This window comes from Oreochromis aureus, linkage group 10 (assembly GCF_013358895.1).
Source record: "Oreochromis aureus strain Israel breed Guangdong linkage group 10, ZZ_aureus, whole genome shotgun sequence".
NCBI classification, from domain to species: domain Eukaryota; kingdom Metazoa; phylum Chordata; class Actinopteri; order Cichliformes; family Cichlidae; genus Oreochromis; species Oreochromis aureus.
Genome location: NC_052951.1, coordinates 13,712,702 through 13,736,337, shown reverse-complemented (window position 1 = coordinate 13,736,337; position 23,636 = coordinate 13,712,702). Strand labels below are relative to the sequence as shown.

At 39.2% G+C, this 23,636-nt stretch overlaps 1 protein-coding gene across 3 annotated transcripts in view; it reads left to right on the top strand.

Annotated features, from left to right (window-relative positions):
- Positions 1-23,636, top strand: part of LOC116336192 (disks large homolog 4) — a 64,262-nt gene that overhangs the window by 15,625 nt on the left and 25,001 nt on the right. For 2 of the 3 annotated variants that reach the window (XM_039618127.1, XM_031759993.2), the window contains exons 1-2: positions 4,298-4,711; positions 17,264-17,425. In XM_039618127.1, the coding sequence (XP_039474061.1) occupies positions 4,610-4,711; positions 17,264-17,425 (264 nt within the window). In that variant the 5' untranslated portion in view covers positions 4,298-4,609. Of the gene's footprint in view, positions 1-4,297; positions 4,712-17,263; positions 17,426-23,636 lie in introns of those variants that run through there. The other variant, XM_031759994.2, reaches the window with a different exon arrangement.

Genomic DNA, 23,636 nt, shown 5'->3' with positions numbered 1-23,636 from the left:
CCCTTTGTGGGATTTCTCCTTTTCCCAGATCTACAGTATAGATTTTGGAGAGATACACCAGGTTGAAATAAACCACAAATATGCTTTAAATTAAAAACACATTATAAAGTTTGGAAAAACTGTTATGCAATGGCCACAATCAACTTTATGGTGTCATTATAAACTGGTTCTGATATGGATAACATATGGAATAATTACTCTGCACACATTTACATTTGGTGAAAGGTTTGAGGCTAATATTATTGTTATTTCTGTTGGCTGGACTTACAAAATATGCTCTAATTCATAAATCTAAAAATCTATAGGCAAAATGAAGCAATATCAAAGTGCATTCATTGCTTTATCTAATTTTGAGATGTTTATTTATATTTAAGAGTCTAATAAATAGAAAACAGCAATAAAATTTAGCTGACTATAGTTGGTGGAGTAGGATCTATTGATCACACACATCTCAAAAACGAGGTGAGCTAATCTAAAAGCATGAACATGCTGTGCATTTTAGATGGAGATGTGGGGAGATTAACAAAGGCATCAATGAAGACTGAATATTTACATTTTAACACAATCAAATGTAAACCAATCAGAATTTCAGCTTTGATTTTAGCTTTAATGTAAACTTTCAGCCAACCACCACAGCTAGTATGGAACATCTGGCTCTAACCTCAGGGCAGGCTTAGCAGGGTTTCGGACACTCACAGCGTCAGTGAACGGCTCTTCTCGTGAGCTCACTGTGTTTCTTTAAATTCTCTGTCCATTTGAGAAAGACCTGTCACGTGTCTTGCTTGTGTCGCATGTAATAGTAGCATGAGACACCTGCTTTTATGAAGACAATCATCCGTGACAGAAACAGTCCTGCTATACAGCCAGTGACCAGAAAGCTGCTGGCAAGAGGACTATTTGTTAGGGATCTGCCACCCTTTGCAGATGTTGTCATGGAAACACTCTTTTGGGGTTCTCTCTCTCTCTCTCTCTCTCTCTCTCTCTCTCTCTCTCTCTCTCTCTCTCTCTCTCATACAATGCAGCATTAGGATGTTAATGCTATACTCAAAACAGTTCAGGTTTCCATGTGACTCCCACGCTTACATAATACTGTAGTTGAAGGGAAAAGCCACTTACAGTATGCCATAGAAATTATACTGTACCCATGGTATATTATACTTATTATACAATACCTGTGTACCCATGTATTATACTGTACCTACGCTGATAATTTATGATGTTAGTCACATCAGTTTTTGTGTTAATTGCATGTTAATACACTTAAGTGTTGCATAAAATGGGTCACTTCTACTGTATATGTTGGTTATACACTATATATTAAAGATTGATGCATCTGGTCTGGTGGCCATTGGCCTAAGCCTCGAGTTAAGGATCTCGGTTTTCCTAAATGGACATGCTGAGTATGGCTGACTACAAAAGCAGGGATACAGCACGCTCAGATGGTAATAACTTTGAAATCACATGGTAGCCTCTCATAATTAATTTTATTCTGTGTTAAATAAGACTTGCAACGATACCATTAACTCATCATGAAAGTGTTTATTTATATATCAAACCATGTAAGAAATGGGCGTTTAAGAATGAGCCTCCTGCTGGTAGTTACAAAACTGCAATTTGTTTTGTTTTTCTGACCCAGCAGCTACGACCATCTTTTATAGTCTATGCAAACAATTCAAAGCTACCACACAGTACGCTAGCATAGTAGCCAATAAAGTCAGCAGTTTTCTTTTACCTTTGAACCAAAGCTACACAAATAATAATCCATGATTTGTGAATTATGTGCGGGTAATTTGCTACCAGAGGCCCCCACTGGTCATCAGAAAGAAAGCAGGTTTCAGGGATTTCTGCCTTCCAGATCTGAAACCTCTATGTTTATGTACAGTTTATAGTTATACTTAAAAAGAAAAAAAAGACATGTCTATGTCTACATATTTTTAATGAAAGCAGTGAGAGGAATCCCAGGCATTCCTGGGTTGTTTATTTGGAGGTTTCTCTATTAGGAGAGAAAGAATAGAAAATAGTTCATTTCTTTTTCTTGCCAATGATATATAATTTAGACCTGTGATATGAAGGCTGATTTGAACCAAACTGAAATGAGACAGACTTCTGATTAGATGATTAGTTATTGATATTGTGACAGTACTCTTTAAAGAAAGTTACTTTCAGAAGGTGGAGTATTGACAGGGGAACGCAAACACACATAAAAACTGTGTGGATGTAATTCAAGTGGAGGAGTAGAGGAAAACGCGTGGACTACCCTTGTGTAATTTTGAAGAGGTGGCCTACTAAAAGTCTGTTACTCACAATCTTTTTCAGTATACAGTCAGCAATGTGCGCTATCAAAGGGCATTCACCGCTGCAATCGAGGACAGACTTTCAGTTATGTGCATAAATATATATATATATATATACACACATATATATATATATATATATATATATATATATATATATATATATATATATATATATATATATATTCATGGTAACTGTTGTAGCTCTCAGAAGTCCTCAGAGTGATTAGAGCCAAGAGTCCAAGTATCAAGCCTGGAAGTAAAACATTTCCATAAATACAGAGTACTAAAAGACAAATGTGAAGCAAGCAAAGACTCAGATGACTTATAAAACAGAACATTTATGTGATCAAGGATTCTCTGCTTATGTTGATGATTACTCCCTGAATCAGATGACCAAACTAGAAACTTTTAATTTCTACACACGTCTTTTTTGGTCATTGAGAGAGTTAACTCTAAAAGAAAAAACATTTTTAAGCACCTGACACTATAGTCTAATTCACACTGTGCTGTAATGACCTCCCCATGAAGATCTGTGATAAACCTGCTGATGTCTTTAGCACACTGGATATCCCCAGCTCTATAGGTGGGAGATAAGGGTTTTAAAATATATATATCAGCAGCACACTGGGATATCTGGAACAGTTTCTGTGTTCGATTTAACGCTGACGTCACCCGGGAGCATTGAGCCCTGCGCCGCAGTCGGTCCTGAGATGAATGCACAATATTCAAATCTTCCCTACCTGGTTCTCTCACTCCACCCTGTGGGCTCACCATGCCAGCACAATCCCACGAAGGAGCAGAGACCATCAAAATACCGAATGAAAACTGAAAAACACATTCTTGTTGTGACAGCTGTAAAGTGTGTGTGTGTGTGTGTGTGTGTGTGTGTGTGTGTGTGTGTGTGTGTGTGTGTGTGTGTGTGTACGGGTTCGTACTATCCTGATGGGGACCAAAATCTGACATTTACTATACTGGTGGGGACTTTCTGCACCGTGGGGACCAAAATCCAGGTCCCCTCGGGGTTGAAAGCAATTTTCACACTGAAAATGTGGTTTTAGTGTCAGGGTTACAATTAGGTTATGGTTAGGTTTAGGGTAAGGGTTAGGGTTAGGCATTCATTTTTAATGGTTAGGGTTAGGGTAAGGGGCTAGGGAAACCATTATGTCAATGGGATGTCCCCACAATGATAGCAAACCAGACATGTGTGTGTGTGTGTGTGTGTGTGTGAAAGAAAAAAGGACAATACCTTATATCTATGTATTTTATTTTGAAAACACCATTTAAAAAAAATCAAGAGTAATTCTAAAATTGATTTAACTTTAGGTTGATTCAGTTTTTTTGTTTTTTTGTTTTTTGTTTTTTTTTTTAGTTCTGAACAACCAGCCAACAGCCCAGCGAAAAATAAAGGCCCACTTTCAGCACTTCCGTTTAGCACAAGTGGCTCTATTCCCTATAACAACCATCCAGATCATGCGCAGTGATAGCTGAGAAAATCCAAAATAATGACACATATAAATACTAACACAACAGCAACAGAGTCTCAGCTTGTCAGTCCTAGTTTACGTCACTATTTCACACTATTACGACATTTAAGAGTGGGCATGTGTTTGCTATACGGTCAAACACCGTGTGCTGATGAATGAAATGAAGACGTTTCGCATCCCTCCTCCTGAGTTGAGGGATTTCAGCACCTTGGACAGCAGCCTACACGCCATTTTCCCGGTGATCCATCGGGGGGCGCAGCAATCACGCTGTTACATGTGGAGGAGAGCGAGGATGTTTGTGTAGCATCAAAAAATGCTCCCCGGCTTTCACTGCTCTCGCTTTGATACTACTCCACTACTACTACTACAATTTCCACGCAGACTCAAAGGATAATTGATAATCGCTCTCGCGTCACTCTCTGCGCGGATTTCCTGTAAGATTCCTGCTGCGCTTTACGTCCAAACTTTACGGCTCAATCAAGTGAAGCGCGAGGACAGAGAGAGAGACGCGGGGGGTTGGTGGGGAGGGAGACGCTATAGCTATGAGTGACGCTTGCTGTGTTCAACCTCTGGACAATATGGCAACGTACAGGGAGCAGTCGACTCTTTAAACGTAAATGTGAAGTAAATGTAAAAATAAACGAACAAATAAAGCAGGAATACACCTCACGCTTCAACGGGGCAGCCCGCCCATTAACGGGTATCACCGGCCCCACACGCCCCCTCCAGCTTCCGCGGCTCTCGTCTAAATTGCACCGTGGCTCTGAGTGAGAGGCGGCGGACCGACGAGCTCTGGTGCTGTCTGCCTAGTGTGAGGGCTTCGGACTGATGTCTCTGCCTGTCAGGAATTTAAAGTGTCTTTCTCCGGTCATGTGCCAGTGTAAGGTCATCTGCAGCAACCGGACCCTGTCTCTTATGTTCGGGTGCAAGGTAAGGCTGCAGCAGCAGCAGCAGCGACTGTCATCTGGATGCACTTTGTTCAGACACCGAACAAAACCGAGCAAAAGGCCTCTGGGAGAAATTAGCTTGCTTTCCTTTTTTATTATTTGTTTATTTTTTAGAGGGGGAGGGTTAAAAGCCATCTGAACCGCGCTTTTTTTCCCCTTCCAAGTGCAAATCCACGATAGTAATTAGTGCAGTGAAGTGACTTGACCATATGTCTTGAGCCAGCAAGCTTATTCACATCTTAATACCTTTACACCGCCGAGTGGTCGGGGTTTTCGTGCTCAGATGGTCGATTTCCATTTACACATAGCATGCTACGGCATCGCTGGCAAGCACTGTTGTGTTTAGTGTTAGCTGCTGTTCAGCGTTAATTCACAGACTGATGCTGCTTAATGAATGGAGCATCGCTCCCTCCTGTATTTCTCCTCCGTCTCCATTGGGCAGGTCACGGTAGGGCTTGACCACAGGTTCACTTTGCATTCCAGCAAGGGAAGATGCATGTTGTGCTTTTGACCTTGGAAAAACCACTTTATTGCTCAGGGCCACTTAAATAGCCTTCATCCTTAGAGGAAGCTGCAACAGAGCAGAGCCAGCTTGGAGTAGGGTAACATGAACGGAGAGTAGTCTGCTCTTAAATCAGACCCAGGGGGTGATGTTTGCTGTTTATCAGGAAAAATCAGGCAGTTTTTATTTTCTTGGATGTTTTTTTTGGTGTTTGTCTGTTTTCCATCATGATGAGAACGTGTAATCCAAAGAGAGGACATTGGTCATTCATTCACTGATTCTCTGATTGTCCAGATTTTCCTCCCTCTATCCCTCCCAGCTTCAGGTGTTTCTAGTATTGCAGCCAGCTCAGAGTTTCCCTCCACATGGCACACTAATCTGTTAGCTTTACAAAGCCAAATCCGACTACACTGCTCTGCTCTGGCCAGTAATTGTTGCTACACTTGCCAAAATGGTGTGTACATGTGTACAGAGCTCCAGTTAATTGTTTGTACATTCACTGCCGACATTTTGGTTCGTGTTTTGTCCTGTCACTAGAATCCAGTTCACTTCCTAGTTTGTGGCTAGGAGATAAGACAGCTCGGCATCTTCGTCGTATCCTACTACCTGCAACTGTTTGAAATTTTGTCTGCTGCGAAGCTGGTGAGGTTTTACGTGGGTGTTTCCTTTTCGTGTCTCTGAAAGGGTGGTCCTGCTGTGCTCAGTATTGAGTTTACTAGCAGAGATAATCCCATTTGTCCCCATGCATCACTCCCTCCTGGCTCATATCCTCCTCTGCATCTCCATCAGGAACACCACACCTTCCTCGTGGAAAACACATCAACATTCTTCTTCCAGTGATTCAAGCTGCGTCTTCTGTAGTTATGACCATCCAAGTGAAATGCAGTTCCACAGCACAACATTTACTCTGTTGTGAAGAGCAGGTTTCAGGTGGGATTAATGACTCAATTAAAGCCACTTGTACAGTAATTCTGTTTTAATAGATCTGGCTTCTAAGCATGGGATCCTTTTCATTTCAAGCGTAATTTCTAAGCAATTATTTTAGTTGAGATTGTTTGGGAAATTTCTGGTAAGGCTGTCTCGATGATGCCACTGTTAACTGTGTTGGAGCTGGCTTGTTTTGGGGGGAAAACACACAAATCATCAGTGCATTCAGGACTAGCCTCAGCATTGTTCTTTCATGTGCAAACAGTGTACAGATGCAGGTTCAATAGCCCTCCAGCAGCTTGTGTCCAGTCGGTTGCAGTCTCGCGGGGAGTTGTTATAGGTAGGGCTTAATTTGGATCTCTGGGATATACAGTGTATTGGATCAATATTTTTTTTTTCACCTCATATCATGTATTTGCACCCTTTGCTCTCACCGTTTTTTCTTCGATAAACCTCTATGTTACACTAGCTACCTCATGGCCGGTCGTTTTCCAAGGGCTTTCAAGGTGATGTATTTGCATAACCTTTGTTCTTAAACAATGCCCGGCACAAATCCACTCAGTCATTTTGAATACAGTGTCTTAATTAAAAAGGTCTTTATATGGCTGTAGGCACTCAGCAGTGCTTTAATGTGCTCTTTTATGCTTAATGGCCATTGATGGCCTTGCAACATTCAGTCAAGACGGCCTGCCTCACTTTGTCTTTAAGCCACAATCCGGAGCGGTACTTCTACTAAAGCTCGTGCAATGTAAACAGGATAGAGTTTTAAAATCGAGCGTTAGTGCAATGAATGATTTATGACACAGGTATCAGCGCGCCTTCATCTCAGTGTCAAGGTCTGTAATCAGCTCACCCTGATAATCGATTTCCGCTGTCTCTGTATTGGAAAATAAACAAAAAGAAAAGTCATTCATTACCAGCCCCCAAAATTTTAAATGCTCAGAAGTAATAATATAGAAAGGAGATAGCAGAGAGGATATATTTGGGGCACTGATATCACATTCACCATGCTTAATGTCCCTGTTTTTATAGTCTTGCAAATACACTTCTTCCTATGGATTTGACCTATTTTACTCTGCTGTTTGTGTCGCCTTCTTTGTTACAGAGCAATGAGCCCGAGCTCAGCAATAAGCTCGAGGATTGCCATCATTGTAGTGGAGTGTACAAAAGTTCTTCTCAGGTCTAAGATTGAACCATTTCCTTTATGTGCTTATGTGAGCCAAAACACCACACTGTGTTATGAGAGAGGCACATTTATGCTATGAAAACTAAACCTGTTCTGAAACTGACCTTACTGAGTCCACCTATCAAGGTCATGCAAAAAAAAAATATATATATATATATATATATATAAAATAAATAAAAGTCTAAGCAGAATCTAAAAGAGGTAGCTGTTGTTCATAAACATAAACTGCATCCTATTAATGGGATGGTTGTACACAATACAATTTGTAATTTAAACAGCTCTAATATTCAAGCTTACCAACATGGCACTTTACAAATGCAACAGTCACCAGAATTAGACATAAAAAAAATGATGGCGGAGCCTTTGATTAACCAGTAGAGGCCCTTGTTACAGTTAATGGTACTGATTTACTTTTAAGCTAATTTTATTGATTGGCAAACACAAAACGGGCCAGAACATTACAAATTAAAAACTCACCTCACTGAGCATCTGGCACATGGATATGCATCATCAAACATTAAAATTAAAGCCATTTTTAGCCTCGCTGTAATGCAGAAAGATTCAGAGTTGCTTTACCCTCCAGGAAGTAAACATTCACAGAAGGCACAAGCACGTAAATAAGCTCAGCATTTGTCTCCGAAAGCCAAAATGAATCACTACCAACTACTAAACATGAAATACATTTATTTTTAATGTTCAGCCATTTAAAAAGCCTCTTTGTTTTCGATGCTTTTTTTTGAACCGTTTACTTTCGAATTGTGGTATAACAAGGTAAAGCTTTTTATTCTATGTAAGCCATTAAGAAATCAATGCATTTCGTCGAGGGGCGCTTCATTTGCAATATTTATTATTGGTACATTTAAATCTACCATCGCTGCATTTTCATTTCTAATGAAGTACTGTGGTAAAATGGCTTCTCCATGCATGATCGTGTTTGTGGACAAGTCAGAGAGTGAGGGTTAATGCTGCAACCCCCATTACAAGTGCACCATACGTGAAATTGCATGTGGTCAGCAAAAAAAAAGAAAAAAACATGATGTGTGCATGCTTCTGTGGACCAAGTGAAAGGAGATGAAACGATCAACACTGCTGAGCTGTGTCTGACCCGCAGACTTGCAAAAACAATACAGCAGTTTATTTATTTATTTATTGCTAATTAAGGGTAGCATGGCATGACGTACTCCTCTCAGTGCAGCGAATATCCAACACACCCTTTTATCCACGGGGTTGCACTTAAGCTGTCAGGGCTCTGCTTGTTGCATTGCCTGCACACACTGACCACCAGAAATCTAGTCAGCTGTAGGCTCTGACTCTAGCTTCCTCACGTGTCACGAAGCCAAAAGGAGGGAGCATGTTTTCTCCCCCTTCCCTCCCTGTCTGATCTTGATGTTTCCCTGTGTGCATTAATGCCAAACATTAATTCAGCAGTCTGCATTTACTTCCATTTACATAATGATAAATTTCACATGAGCTGGCCTACTACTGCAGACTCGTGAAAGTGTTTCTTGCCTCGCAAATAAGTGTGAAGTTCCCGTGAAAACAGGCTCTAGACAGACACGATGCCCCCCTTCCCCACACCCCCCCGTGCCCAGCCCTGTGCAGAAGTGCCACAGCCGAGCACCCGCTATGGCAACATTTACTGTAACTCTGATCTGATTATTGCGTTTGAGGATGATGCATCTGTGTGGGTCTTATCAATGATGAATCATCCCACAGACAGGAAATTCAGAATGGTATTAACATCACACGAACATAAATTAACAAGCAAAAAGACTGAAATTTGAGGAAAGTTAAAACCGCACTAAACATGCGCCAACTAACTGCTAAAGTTGTTTTATGGCCTTTTATGTTTCATTGTGTTTCACTGTGATATGGAAGCTACTTTCAGCTGCTTGCTTACCACGAGGGGTCCCCACAGCAGGAAGCTCCACATGTTTGATTTAGCAGTTTTTAATGCCAGCTGCTTTTCCTGCAATGCAAAAGGGGATTCGGGTCATTGAGTGTAATTGAACCAGCAACCTTTTGCTCGCCAAGCAAATGGTTCCACTCTAATATAAAAAAGCCTGTTTTTTTGTACAGTGGTTAAAATGGGTTTCGAAGCATGTACTGCTGAAAGTATTTCTTTGATTAAAATGTTGATTTTGAATAGGTCTTCAGGGCAGAACTTAAATCGTCTCCCTGTGGGACGACGCGGATGCATTTCTGTTGCTGCTCGCTGTGTAACACCTTCGTATTTCAGCCCAGAAGATGTGTTTGCACTTGCTTTTCATTCAATTATGCTAATAAATCAATAAATCATGATAATAAATCATTTAATTATGCATTCTTAAATAAATATTCACTCTTTGCTCTTTGTCTTTCTGTCTTTTGAAATTGTTGTCGGCTCATGTGTAAGCTTTGTACTTAATGCTAATTTTCAGCATCGCAAAGGCATTAGAGTGACAACTGCAGACTTAAATTTGGGTAAAGAGGGGGTGAATCTAGAGCATCTCCATGGGGGTATTGGATACTCCTCTTTGTTGGAGCTCCACTTTTTGTTTTGATTTAGGACTGATGGATTCTTACATTAACATCCTTCTCAGCGCAGCTTTAAGCAGTCTGCCCCATGGTAAATGTAAAAGTCTGTTGTTATTGTGGAAGCCAGCATAGCTACAGGATACTAACACTCGTCAAAGTGTTGTGCTGAAACACCTTGGAGAATAGTCTGAAGTTACCATTGGCAGTAGATGAGTGAATTTTCTGTCTTCTGGGGCTCACATATACATGAAAAAAGTGTTGTACTGGTAGGTGTTGGCTGGCAACAGCAATTGTGATAATGCAAATGAGATGAAAGCTGTGTTTGAGGTTTGGCTCTTGTGAAGACACTTGGGAGTGAAAATCAACTGAGAAGGCAACAGTGACTGTATCTTGATGGATTGTAGTGGAAAAGAGGACGTTCACATGACCGTCACAGGCAAATCTTGCTCTCTTTTCTGCGCTCTGTCAAAGTGACAGTGAGCAATGATGCTGGGCACCATGGGTGTTTTTTCACCCACATCATCAGTCTGATTTTCAAGATAATATAAGTAGTCCACGTGAGTGTGGTTGATAGGTTCTAGTGGGCTGGTGTGAGGGTTTGTTCACCAATATCCAGGCAGAGCTGTGGCCTACATACAGTGTGTGAAGGGAAGAACACAGTAATTAATTTTTGTTGCTCTTTTTCAAAGGAAGAGCAAGAAGTAAAGTTAAACCCCAGGTCAAAGACACTTTTATTTGGCGGTTTTTACATCAAGCAATTGAAGTGCAGACTTTCGGGTTTAATTCAAGGGGACGGCAGAGCATCTCAAGGAACACTTTTCTACTCTATCTGAGCACTCAAAGCGCAACTTGCCTCACCCATTCCTACAATGCTTCTTCTAAGTAAGTGCTTTCTGTCTAACATTCTCACACATTCATACTCTGATGGATGAATCTTGCCCATGCAGACTGGAGTAGCTTGGAGTTGAACAATCAACCTTGCTATTAGCAGAAGACCTCCTCTACCTCTTGAGCTACAACCCCCAATGTTGATGGTTTTAAATGCCAGGCAGTCATTGGCTGCAGGATCATCCAATAATTAAAAGCGATCCTTACACTTAAAATGATGTTAGTTTGTCCAATTACTTTTGAGCCTCTGAAAATAGGGCATGATGTAATTCCTAAACAGTCAGTGCAGTACTTTTGCTAAACCCCTTGACTTAAAGCTGAGAGCTACAATTCAATCACATCTTGATTGCTGGGTTTAAAATCAGCTGTGTTGGTGTACAGAGGTAAAATTACAAAAATTGCCCAAACCCATACAAATCTAAGTGTATTTCTTGTCTAGCCGACCAACATTATGCGTCAGTGAATCATCAGTAATTATATGTATGTTTGTTTTGCTGATGTTTGATCCACGCATGAAAATGAACTAGAAATGCAAAACCGACCAAGCTGTTCTCTTCCCCCTACACAACACTGCTGAGCCTGTTATTATTCGTTTTAACCATAGCAAACTTGTATAACATTCATTGACTGTGAGTGCAATATTGTCCAAGTGTTTTATTTGTCTGGGATATCTAATTTGGGAATATTGCCTTCCTTGCACATGTGGTTTTCTACCTTTTCACGTTCATTCATTCAGATTATCTCTACCACCCACAGTGTACAGGTCACTGTGTCATCTCAAAGAGCCTCCGGGCGCTTGTTTGGGAAGTTTTATTTTGAAAAACTATCCAGATTTAGTTAAATTCAAATGGTCACTGCGACATGAAAGCTGATTGAATAAACAAAAGAAAAAGTTAAATATCACCACAGGTGACTGTGTTTCAGCACAGGGAATTCGTGCATAATCTATGTTGTTAAATATATAACAGGAACATTTTGGTCAAAAAGAGGTAACACATCCTCATCACTTTCATAGGATGCAAATTGATCATGCTGTCCTGCCTAGTCATCACACCACAGGCCCATTCTGTGGCAGGAAAAACTCTGATTATTCATATTAATTTTCAAAAATTAGCTACTGTTAATTATTTTTTAAACTGTCAGGTTTCAAACAGTTGCTCCTATCTAAATGTGTTAACTTTGGCTTTGTGTTTTGATTTTTATGCCATTTTATGTATTTACACACAAATCTTCAAATTCATTTGAATAGAAACACATTTACTTTTTATGAGATATGTTGTGCCGCTTCCAAACGTCATATGGTTCATTCTTAAAGTATTTGCAGTACCAAGCAGACTCGGTGCTCAAATAAAAAGCCCTCTGGGTTGATTTCTAAGAATCAAAGGACATGTAAATAGATGAGCATTCACATTTAATTGACACAGATTTGCAAGCGAAGAACTTCTAATGGTTCCTGTAATGTCTTCCATATCAAATGCATTTACCATATAGGTTTGTTGTAAATTATATGCCTGAGGGGTAAGGTCAGCTTTCATTCCATTACCTAATGAAAATAATTTAAAAGCTCATGCTTGGTCCTTGAATTACAAAGTAATGTGATGGTAGACAGGATTTGACATTTGCTCTACAATAACTGAACTCTGTTAAACATTAAATATCTTACTCACACATAGTACAAGAATTTAAGCAAATGCTACTCATGCTGCTCTCCTAATGATAACCTTTAAGTAAGGCAGACCATTAGAAACCTCCCTGCCTGTTAGAAAACGATCCAGCACAAACAAATTTAACTGATCTAATGAGAATTTATGTTTATGAAAACAGATTATATCTTCTTATGTATTTGTGTTGTTGACAGTGGATGTCAGTGCATGCTGTGTATTACAATTCAGAGGGTAACAGCGATGCTTTTCCTTAATTTACCTCATTTTGTCATGCATATACTGTGGAAAAAGTCTCAAATAAAGAGGTTGGTTTATGTGCAAGTGATCCCAATCATTCAAAAATGAAACATTTTCCTGGCTCTGTAGAATCAGCATCCTAGAAGCAGGTCTTGTAAGTTGCCAGCCATCTTGAAATGCCTCCAGGTGTCTATTTATGGACGTTATTTTGCAGCTAACTTTAATTTTAATGATCACTGGGATATAAAACAAACAAACAAATAAGTAAAAACAAATATTTTAAAAATTCTTTGAGTGGTATTATATGATATTTATCCCAAATATGGTTGTTGTGCAAGCTAAAGCCCCACCCACCTGCCGTTCAAACCTTTGATTTATGAGGGGCAGCCAATCAGAAAAAAGCTGGCTGCCTTCAGAGTGACTTTAAAGTGAGTGGAGCTGAAATAGCTTGTTTCAGCCGGTTGACAAACCGAGGAGCTGCACCAAGAACCAGTTTAGACTGGATTGGCTTGACTGGCTCAGACAGAGATATGCTCTATTATTTAGAAAATGGCCATTTCGCTACCGAGCTGTGCGTGGTTGTTTTGTTATCAGGCAATGTTGATGCTCTGGGCATCCAAAAAGGTCGGGGGCAGTTATATGTGTGTCAGATGTGGGCTTAGCTAATTACTTGTTTATTTTTTTATACTGTTTGCTGATAATGGCCGCCTTCAAACCTCTGAATTGTGAGATGACAAATGAATTTATTGTTCATTGAAAATAGCATTAATGACACCGTCACAATGCTTTTATGCACAACAAATAACCCAAAACCTGAATTATCAAAGAAAAAAACATATAAAATTCTGGGAATTCTGCTTCAGAGTGGAAATCTTTTTTTTTCTTTTAGGACTTTCCAAGCTGTTTGTGTTGAATGCTAATAAACAAATAACCAAAAACAGCTGCCCTCCTCTCACACTGCAAAGTGTGGAACAGCCAATCATATCTGATGGTGCAGGGGCTCATTCATTCTCTCAAACGTGATAACGAAATATTAAGCATTTTGTTAATAAATAAATAAAATGTTCATTTGTGCATATCAGTAACATGGTTCAGAACGAGCTACCATATTAATACCAAAAACAGACGCATAATTTTCACAGAAACAGTGTAAATGATGGAACACACAACAAAAAAAGGGAGAATTTTATTGTCTTTGTACTTTTAGTTATTAAACCATCCAGTCAGTAGTGATATCCATAACACCAGGTGAATTCAGTGATGGTTCTTTACCTAGGTGGAAAACCGAAACGATAGGAGAACTTTGATGATCCGTGGCTGTTGAGAACCCCTCTGCCGCCCGCCCCTCAGTCATGCTGGCTTTGTTAAAATGTTTACCAAGTCTCAGTCAGCTTCAAATTCATTCATAGTGTTCAAATTGATCATTTGTCTTCACCCTCTTCCAAATAAACAAATCCTGTGGCATTTTTAACAGTCACACAGTTTGCTTGTCAGAGAAAAATGCTCCAAACCTCTCTCCAGAAGGACACTGTGTAACATATCTTTGAGTTTAATGTCACATCCCCCACCAGTGGGACAGAAGGCAACATGGCAGCGTGAAGGCTGGTCATGCAGGAAAGGGGGAGGAAGTGAAGACCAAAGAGCTCAGGGCTACTCTGAGCGGTGATTCATGTAATATACTTATCTTTCCAGGGTTTAAATCAGTGGTTTATATTATTTGACGGAAAGACTTTACTGATACAGTTGGGGTTAAAAATACTTAATTAACCACAATTAGGACTGGGGAAATAGATCAAATATAGTCAGTATATTATGGCTTGTTCTACATGGGATGTAGTAAATGTATTGGGAATGCTTGGTACAAACTGTCATATTTTTTTTAAGCTGCCAGCATGACACAAGCTTTGCTGTTTTGCTTCTCGGGCTCTCTCCCACGATTCCCTCGCTCTCATGCACATAAAAATGAGTAGATAATAATAAGTTACCAGTGCCTCCTTTTAAGTCAACTGCCTTCGTTTTTTTGAAGTAGGCTTATATTAGTGGCAAGCCTGTAGCAGAATCGTTATAGTGCACCTTTCCTTTCTAAGCTTACGGTACAAAAGGTTTCACGCGCGGCAAACCTTCTTATGAGAGCAGATTTTATTACAGTTATTACAGAAACGTAATAATAGTTTGCCTCCGGGTTTTACAAATTGTTGAAAATTCAGTACATACACAAAATATGAGCAAGTTATGGCGTATTATGAAAAATGCAATGTAATTTACATGATTATGTGCATTCCCTTGTAAGTTACGTTGATTTTCCGAGCTGCTGGATGGTTGTGGGACTCCATCATCTTTTTTTTTTATCAAGGATGCTCTGCTGTATATTCTGCATTTAAAAAGACAGGAAATGAAGCAGAGAGGTGGCTTTAGAATTTATAGATTTGGAGCAGCTGTGGGTTATTGAAATCAATAATTTCACGCAGTTATCTCCCTAAACACATAGACCAATCGTTTGGAACCAGACCTTAAATTCTTAAACCAAGTGCATAATTCTTACAGAAACATTGTAAATGATGGATTGCACATGCAGTAACAACAGGAAGGGATTGGTTTCCCCCTGGCCTGTATTTGAGGCTCAGCCTTAATTTGTTTGTTATGACCATGACCCAGATGTTATTAGAAGCACCTTAGCTACTTTCTGCAGAAGAGAGCCTCCAGTATTGCCCAGAAAGTGTGATGTCTTGCCACAGATACGGCTCTCTCTACTTCTGCTCTGTGGCAACAGCGACTTGAATTGTGTGTTTTTGTCAGACAGTGTCGTGGTCAGGGTGGCGGATGAAAAAAAACCTAGGATTTCAGCAGTGCAGAGGTGCTGCTTGAAGACGGCTTTTTAACTGGCTGCCAGTTCACACGTTGTTTCATATTTCATACTTGCTCTGTTTTCTAACAACAGAAACAGAAAAAAAAGTGGAAATCAGAACAGCTTTACTGGGAATTCAGCTTCATTAAAAAACATGCTGCTGTCTATATGTGAGTATAGACAGCAGCACAGTAGCTCCATAGAACTAGGCTACATTAATCATAGCTACATCATGCCATTTCTTCTTTTAAAAAATAAAATATATTCATTTAACAGCTGATAAAAGTATCCAATTACCTAAATAATAATAATATTTTACTGGGTTGTGTTTTCTTTTTATGTTTTTGCATGCAAGTTTAATATTGTTCCAAAAAAACTCTTAATGAACATAAACAGGAAGGTTTTAAGGCAGGTCTATGTTGCAGGAACTATTAGAATATGCATGAAGGAGGTAAATGTGCTTGGGAGGAGTTTTAAAAGCATAGAGAAATATTTTGCATCTTATTATGGACCATATCTCCCAGTTGAGCCACATACTTAATTGAATCTGTTCTCTTACAGTGTGCAGGTAGTTGGTGGTATGCAGTTACATAATATTTAATCTATGTATACAACAGTGCAGTAATATCAGACTCAGCGCTTTGCACAGAAAAAAAGGGCTTCCAGCTTATTAACCTGTAATTACGCAATAACAACGAGTCATTTCTTTCCTGCCTTCATGCTGCTGTTTTCTGTTGATGGGCTCACTTTTCTTTTTTTTTTTTCATTTTTACCCATCCCCCTCACTTTCTCTTCTATCCTCATCTCTATTTCACTCCCTCTCTTTCTTGCTGTCTCAGTGTAATGTGATCCAGGACCGATGCTGGCAGCCCCAACTGTGGCACTGCAATCTCTGCTCTGCTCTGGTTGCTAGGCAGCCTGTCTGAGACAGAGCTCGGTGATGCACCTCTCTCTCCAGTCTGCCTCCAAAACATAAATAAATATATATATAAAAATGAGAAAGGGGATAGTGACAGGGTTGGCAATCGGGCCACCAGTCAAAATTCTGAAGAACCCACCAAATGCTTCCATTTTTTAGATCGGCCGCTTCACATCTGCAGTGCAGCACGGTAGTACACTGTGAGCCTTCGAGGCTTCAGGAGCAGCTTACAGACATGCAGAAACCATGAGCTCTAACCCGCAGGACGAGCAGATATCCACTGTGATGCTGCCCACGTTCTCGTGTGCTTGTGATGGAAAATTTCTGCGTGCAGATTTTGTGTCATCACGCCTAGAATGAAACCTACCATGTGTGGCTAAAACAGTGGGCTGCTGGCAGGCTGCCCAGGTGTGGGATATCGGTAGGGGAGTGAGGTTACTAGGAAGAAGCTGCATGATCGGCTACTTCAGAGCCGCTATGAGTCACGGCTCCAGTTGCTCCATGTGGCTGTGGAGGACGTTAGCTTCGCTCAACGCACAATGGAAACATTTTGCGGCCTCCGTCTCTTCATTGTTTGTCCAATTTGCGCTTGTGGGCGTCACACATGTTATGTGATGAACGAGATTTGCATATAGATTGTCTGCTTTTAGCTAAAAATCCCTCTTTAGTGGAAATACTGCGCTCTGCTCTTTGTGCAGGTAGACTGTCTTTTACATCATAATGTGTAAGAAGATCAGAAACCAGCGAAAGGTGGCGGTAAATTCTGTTTGTGATTTACCTGTTATCGAGCTCCTTTTACATAAGACCTGGCGAAACTAATACCCTCGCCTGTATCTGTGTGTGTCTACAGAAGTACAGGTACCAGGATGAGGAGACGCCCCCCTTGGAGCACAGTCCAGCACATCTGGCTCAAGGGAAAAGTGCAGAGATGCTTCATATGAGTGACAAAAACCTCGCCGCCATGGAGGCCATCCATGGCTACACACCACACACGCATATCTCACCTGTCAAGGTAGGATACGCACGTTCCAAAACACACTCGCTTATGTGCATTGTTAATCAATAGACAACACGATTACAACAGCACAAAGCACTCAGCTGTCAACACTTAGGAACGACGCCGTTAGCCCACGGTGCCAAAATAAGCACACCCTTGCTCGAGAGCATATTGCAGAGAGCTTCACACATCATCGTTCCACAGCTAATTATATATGTACTGCAGTGCTGAATATTCAATGCAACATCAGTGAGATAACTCTGACTTCACATTTATATGACATCATGTGAGCCACTTTGCAATCTGAGTGCATCAGAGATTTATTTTTTTCCTGCAGTGCGGCTCAAAAACCCTAATTACACACGTACTAATTATGCTAAATGTATGTGCCGTGGAAGTGGATAATTGTATTTATAATTCATAATATTTGATGAAGACGCTTGAAAATTGCTGTTATTATTAAAGAAGATTGTTTAACACCCCTCTAAGAAAAAAACAGTATATATAACTGATTATTAGATTTCTAGTAGCTTTTTAATTCAAACACACACACACACACACTATCTATCTATTATAGGTTTTCTTAAGATGATGTGTTGTCCTTTTTGAATCATGGTCAACTTAAGTATGGTAATGCGAATGTAATACATTTATGCGGAATAGATACGACCCCTGGCACCCTAACTGGTCAGATCAATTTTGCACTTACATGAATTTGCACAGCTTCAAAATCAATGTGCAGGATGCATTCAAGAGTTTTAAGGTAGTAATGTGAACACTCGAGACATTAAAGAATGCATTCAGATATAGGTTTAGTTTAATAAATGATACTGTGTGACAGCAGCAAAAAAAATCCAACAAATTGAAATCAAATCTCTCATTCTGAGTTTGGTGGCAGCAGATAGCTTGACTGGCGGATGGAGTTGCAGGTACAGAATCAAATGTTTAGAATAAGGAAATGCTTACGATTCTTTTTTGCAATACAGTATTTAATGTCTTTGAGAGCTTCATGACAAAGAAGGAGGCAATGAGACCAACAGCACAGGAGATGCCGGTCAAAAGATACAGCTGACATCAGTAGGAATATGAGCACTTTGCTAGGAGTGCATTAGCAAATACCTAGTGTAGCTACAAATGTAAAGGTGTAAGCTATAATGGCCACTTAATAATGATCTGTCTCCTATGCCCACATGCGTTATTTAACAGCATCCCTTGCTATTAAAACTTAAGAGTGCCTGCATTTATTTAGTTTGACGGGGGTTCTTTGAGAAGGGGGGGGATCTTTTTCCCACAAGGGAATACAATGGAGAGGCTGAGTTATTGTTGTCTGCTGCTGCTGTTTAAAATATACAGCTGCATGTTCAGCATGAGCTCTGGTGGCCATGGAGATTTCTCCTTGAGGATGCTGTGAGGAGGTGCTCTGTATGGGAACACTGCCAAATTAAAAACCACCGCAGTAGCATTGGAGAGTTAGGTCAAGTCGTACAAGACACTAGAAAAACTTCCTTACTCGGTACAATGCACAAAAACTTGTCTAGATAGAGATTTTAAATGGGTATAAGAGTGTGTACTGCAGGAATAACACAGGGTAATAACATCCAGGAGTAGTGAAGAAGGTATGAAAACCCATGTTTATTATTCATCATCTTGGTATTATTATTTTAACCGGACATGAAGATATGGGTAGATATTTGCTTCCATAATTTGTTACAATAGGAAACTTGTGACTTTGGTACATGCTTAACAACAACATACAGCACTCACTTATCAAAGCAGCCGATACCTTAATTATCCTTAAATTTAAGCCTTTGCCTGATTTGAAGGAGTAAATTAAATAAAAATCAATCGCCTGTACAACTGTAATGAGGTAGAAAATAATGAGAGCAAACTGTTTTATTCCAAGATGTAATCATGTATATGTCTGCCTAAATTTGTGTATTTTAACATGAGAGTCTATTAGGGATTGGCTCTCTTTTGAAGCCAACCTCAAGTGGCCACAAGAGGAACTACAGTTCTAGATTTCATTTTGGCTTTTGAGGTTGCTTGTTGATGGGCACAAACAAGAAAGTGGTTACAATATATAATATACATATGTTTTGGTTGTGGTAACTTTGTCTATCAGTCTGTGACTCTTACTCTAAAGTTCAGGTGTCAAACAAAACAATGCTGGGCTGATTTTGGTCAGCCCAGTTTGGAAAACCTAAATAACTTAACTTTTAATTACATTTTACAGCTTTCAACACCATTACCATTTATACTAGACCGATTATTCCGATCATTATTATTATTATTATTATTATCATCAATATGTTAAATTCAGTCTGGACAATGAACTACCACAGCTTTTGTAATTTTAGACATTTATCACATAGTTTCATTGGTCCGGACAGCTGAAGATCACAGTGGGCTGTATGTGTCCGACGATGTAATATGACTTTGACGTCCCTGCTTTTGAGGCTTTACCCGTGTAGTTGTTCAAGACTGACAACAAAACAAACAACAAAAAGATGACGTGTTTTTCTCTGTTAAACCATTTTTTGTACATGTTTTAGGGGGTGATGTGTTGTGACAGTTAAAATATATATTTAAAAACAACATGACGTGTAAAAGCGTCGCATTATTAGCTTTTACAAAGGACAGATAAGCTCTTTTTTTTGTTACTTTGAATCCCTGTGCTCCCAGTTGAGTTTGCCATCCAGCACATGCCAAGGGATCAGTAATTATTCATAGTTGATGGGTGCACCATTTATTATGGTAATGAGGCAGGAGAGTTACTCCATTCTCTAAAAACCCACCAGTATGAGGTTTATTAAGTCAAATAAAAAATGTAATGCGTGCCCTCCAGTGGTTCAGGTCCATTACATGACTCATTCAGTCAGTCCTTTGAGGCTTGTGGTATTTTTTTCAGTATATCTGTGAGTTATCATACAGGAAATATTATTTTATGATCTAATAATGATAACGTCTGTGGTGGAGGGGTTTTTTTAATATATGTTTCAAACTGGCAAATTGCCCGATTTACTTATTGTATCCCATTACATTGAAGAGTATTGTATATGAATATCAGTAGGTCCCCCTTTTATCGTGAACATGGAGACTGGCCACTGTATTAGGTACACTATGCATGACTCCTTCTGCTTTCAGAACTGCCTTAATTTTTCACGTCACAGATTCAACATGGAAACATTCGTCAGAGATTTTCGACCCATATTGACATCATACTGGTATCATGACATTGCAGCATATTTGTCAGCTGCACATCCACAACGCAGTTTCCTGTTCCGACGCATCCTAAAGGTGCTTTACAGGATTGTGATCTGATGAAGGTGGAGGCCATGAAGGTGGAGACCACCTCTCATGTCCCCCCTCCCAGCAGTTTGAACCATTATACGAGGCAGGATGGATCCCTGCATTTCATTGCAATTCTGACCATAAATTCAACAATCTCTGAAATGCTCAGAGTAGCCCCTGTGGTACCAACAACACCGCTACATCCAAAGCCACTTAAATCACATTTTTCCCCCATTCGGATTCTCGGTTTGCACTGTAGCAGGTCATCTCAATCCTGTCAAAGTGTCCACATGTACAGAGTTGCTGCCACATCATTGGCTAATATTTGCATATAAGCTATTAGGTATTAGATACTTGCATTAATGAGCAGCTGAAGAGGTCTCCGCTAATAAAGTGGCACTTAGTATATAACTTCTTCTGTGAACTGTTTCATTAGATGTGCACTTTCATTAGAAAACAAATTGTGTTGATTCTGGCATGCAGAAACAGTGTGGAGAATCAGGAAATTGGCATCAGAAATATGAAATCATTTCTGCTTTTCTTCTGTTATTTGTATTTCTCCTCACACAGTGACTGACTCTGCCTCACTGTATCATCCTCAAGAGTCTTGACTCTTTATTATTTTGACTGCTAAAGCATTTTATTGGTGGACTTCAGTTTGTGCAGTATACCATGACTTTGTACTCTTAATCGGCTTCATAATATTTATAAAGCATGCTTCTAATGCACATGTAAGCCGATCAGCCCTTATCTAATTATTTTCCAGAAATGTAAATGTATTTATTTTCAAGGGGAAATTTATAAATTCCATAGAATTACATATTAATTCAAATTAATAACACTGAATTTTTAATTTACTTTGGTGTGTAGAGAGGTGTTATAATTGTTTAAATAAAACTCCTGCTTGGTTTTTGTGTTTTGTCTTACACCATTAGACCACATGTATCTCAAATTAATAGTAGTTTGACATTATAGTACAAATGTAATCAGTTTTTAATTGCCTTTAATTGCCTTTAACTTAATTTGTTAGCTAGCATAAGTTTAAAATGTACTTACTTATATAACATTATCTACCTTTTTGCCTGCAATGTGAGGAGAGTAGTTGTACATAATACTTCTAAACTGCCAAGTGCAGAGACCTACAGGGCTGCTGAAGCTTTAATTTAGAGCGCTGTGATATTTTTTCTGTTATGTGTTTAGATTTTGATTCTTGTTGAAGTGTAATGTCGTTTCCAGTGTGTGGGCAAGAGAAGTGTAAAGTCAACAGGGCACCACTATTGCAACTTCTGTAATGATTAATGGCCCCCAGTCACTGGTCTTCTTTAAGGTTGTTCTTCAAATGTTAATAAAAGCAGTATTGCTGTTTAAGTGCAGTGTGCAGTCTATGGCACACAGGGATGCAGGAAAAAGTGAAATCTGTCTTCAACATGTCCTGTAACCACTGTTAAATTTCATTGGTTTTATGTCTTTCTAAATAAAAGATTTTTTTCCATAACATTTTTTAAATTAATTTTCAGAATTTATTCATATTTATTGAATTGAATGTATTTAATTTATTCATAAAATCCTATTATAATACAAGAAATTGTTTGCCCATCATCTCCTCCTACACACGGGTATATTTTAAAGGCCCTGAAGGTTCTTATCTATGTTAGATATGTCATCACGTTACCTAGCAACTACCTATAGACAAGCTAAAATGACCCATTTGTAGTATTTATGTGCAAATTTATTTAATTTATCAAATCATTACAGCATCATTACATTTTCAATTCATAACAGCAACATCCACTTAACCCTCTCAGGCTCAAATTAAGTTTTAGTTACAGGAAAAATCTGAAATTTGGGGAAAATTATCAAAAAAAAAAAAAACCTCATAAAATATGTATGTGGGGTAATCAGGTTGTTAGTTTTTAACTGTTGCAAATCGGCAACGCCTGCCTCGAGAGGGTTAAAACTCAAAACTTAAATTCTCGGTACATTATTTTGCTGTCACACTGCCTAGCAACCACCTAACAACGGACTAAAATCACAAACAATACTTGGGTGTGGGCGTGGCCTCTTTTACTCCGGTAAACACCTTATTTGATACATTAATTTTTAAGATTTCTACAACATCAGTGTGTGTTTTTATCTCCCCGAACAACCTAAATACATTTTCTAAACCTAAATAAATATGTTGCAAAATATGATGCACTTTAAATGTTATATATGCAAAATAATATATAATTATATAAAAAAGAATATGTCAGAACATTCAATAAACATTTTTTTGTCATTCAATTCTCTGTCAATTATGTCATGGTTTAGGCTTTAAAAAGTATGACACAGTCACTATAGCCAAGCTGGAACTGTACTGCTCACCACTTTTAAGTGAAAGTTGCATCATTCTTGAGGCAATGAGTTTTTATAATTCTAAAACTAATTTAGCAAATATTAAGGTGCAGGCTGTGAAAGCATTTCCTTGATATCATCCCTCAATGTGATATGAAGTACAGTGGGTAATACTTGGTGTAAAATGCAAGCGTTTTGCAATATAAACCAAAACCATAATGAGGTTTTGCATTGTGAGTGTCCCATGTCTCTAAAAGTGTCCTAAAATAGATTTTCTACAGTCTCCCCATTTTGCCCAAAGACATTTCTGGTGCTCAGAATGTTCACTGCATCAAAACTTGTGTGACACAGAGAGCAGTTTATAAACCACTAAATTGCATTAGCAGCAATAACACTGTTATTAAGACACCTACACTGCAGTGAAATTCTGTCTTGAGGATATTTTTCCTAACATTTGAAAGAGAGCATGTTGATGTTGTTTGCAGTGGTGTTTTTTTGAATCAGGATTGGCCTTATTTCTATTTTTGGAATACCGCTATTATTTATGAAGTTTTGTGTTTCTCTTCAGGGAGAGCTGAATGCACGATGAAGTACAAAGGTC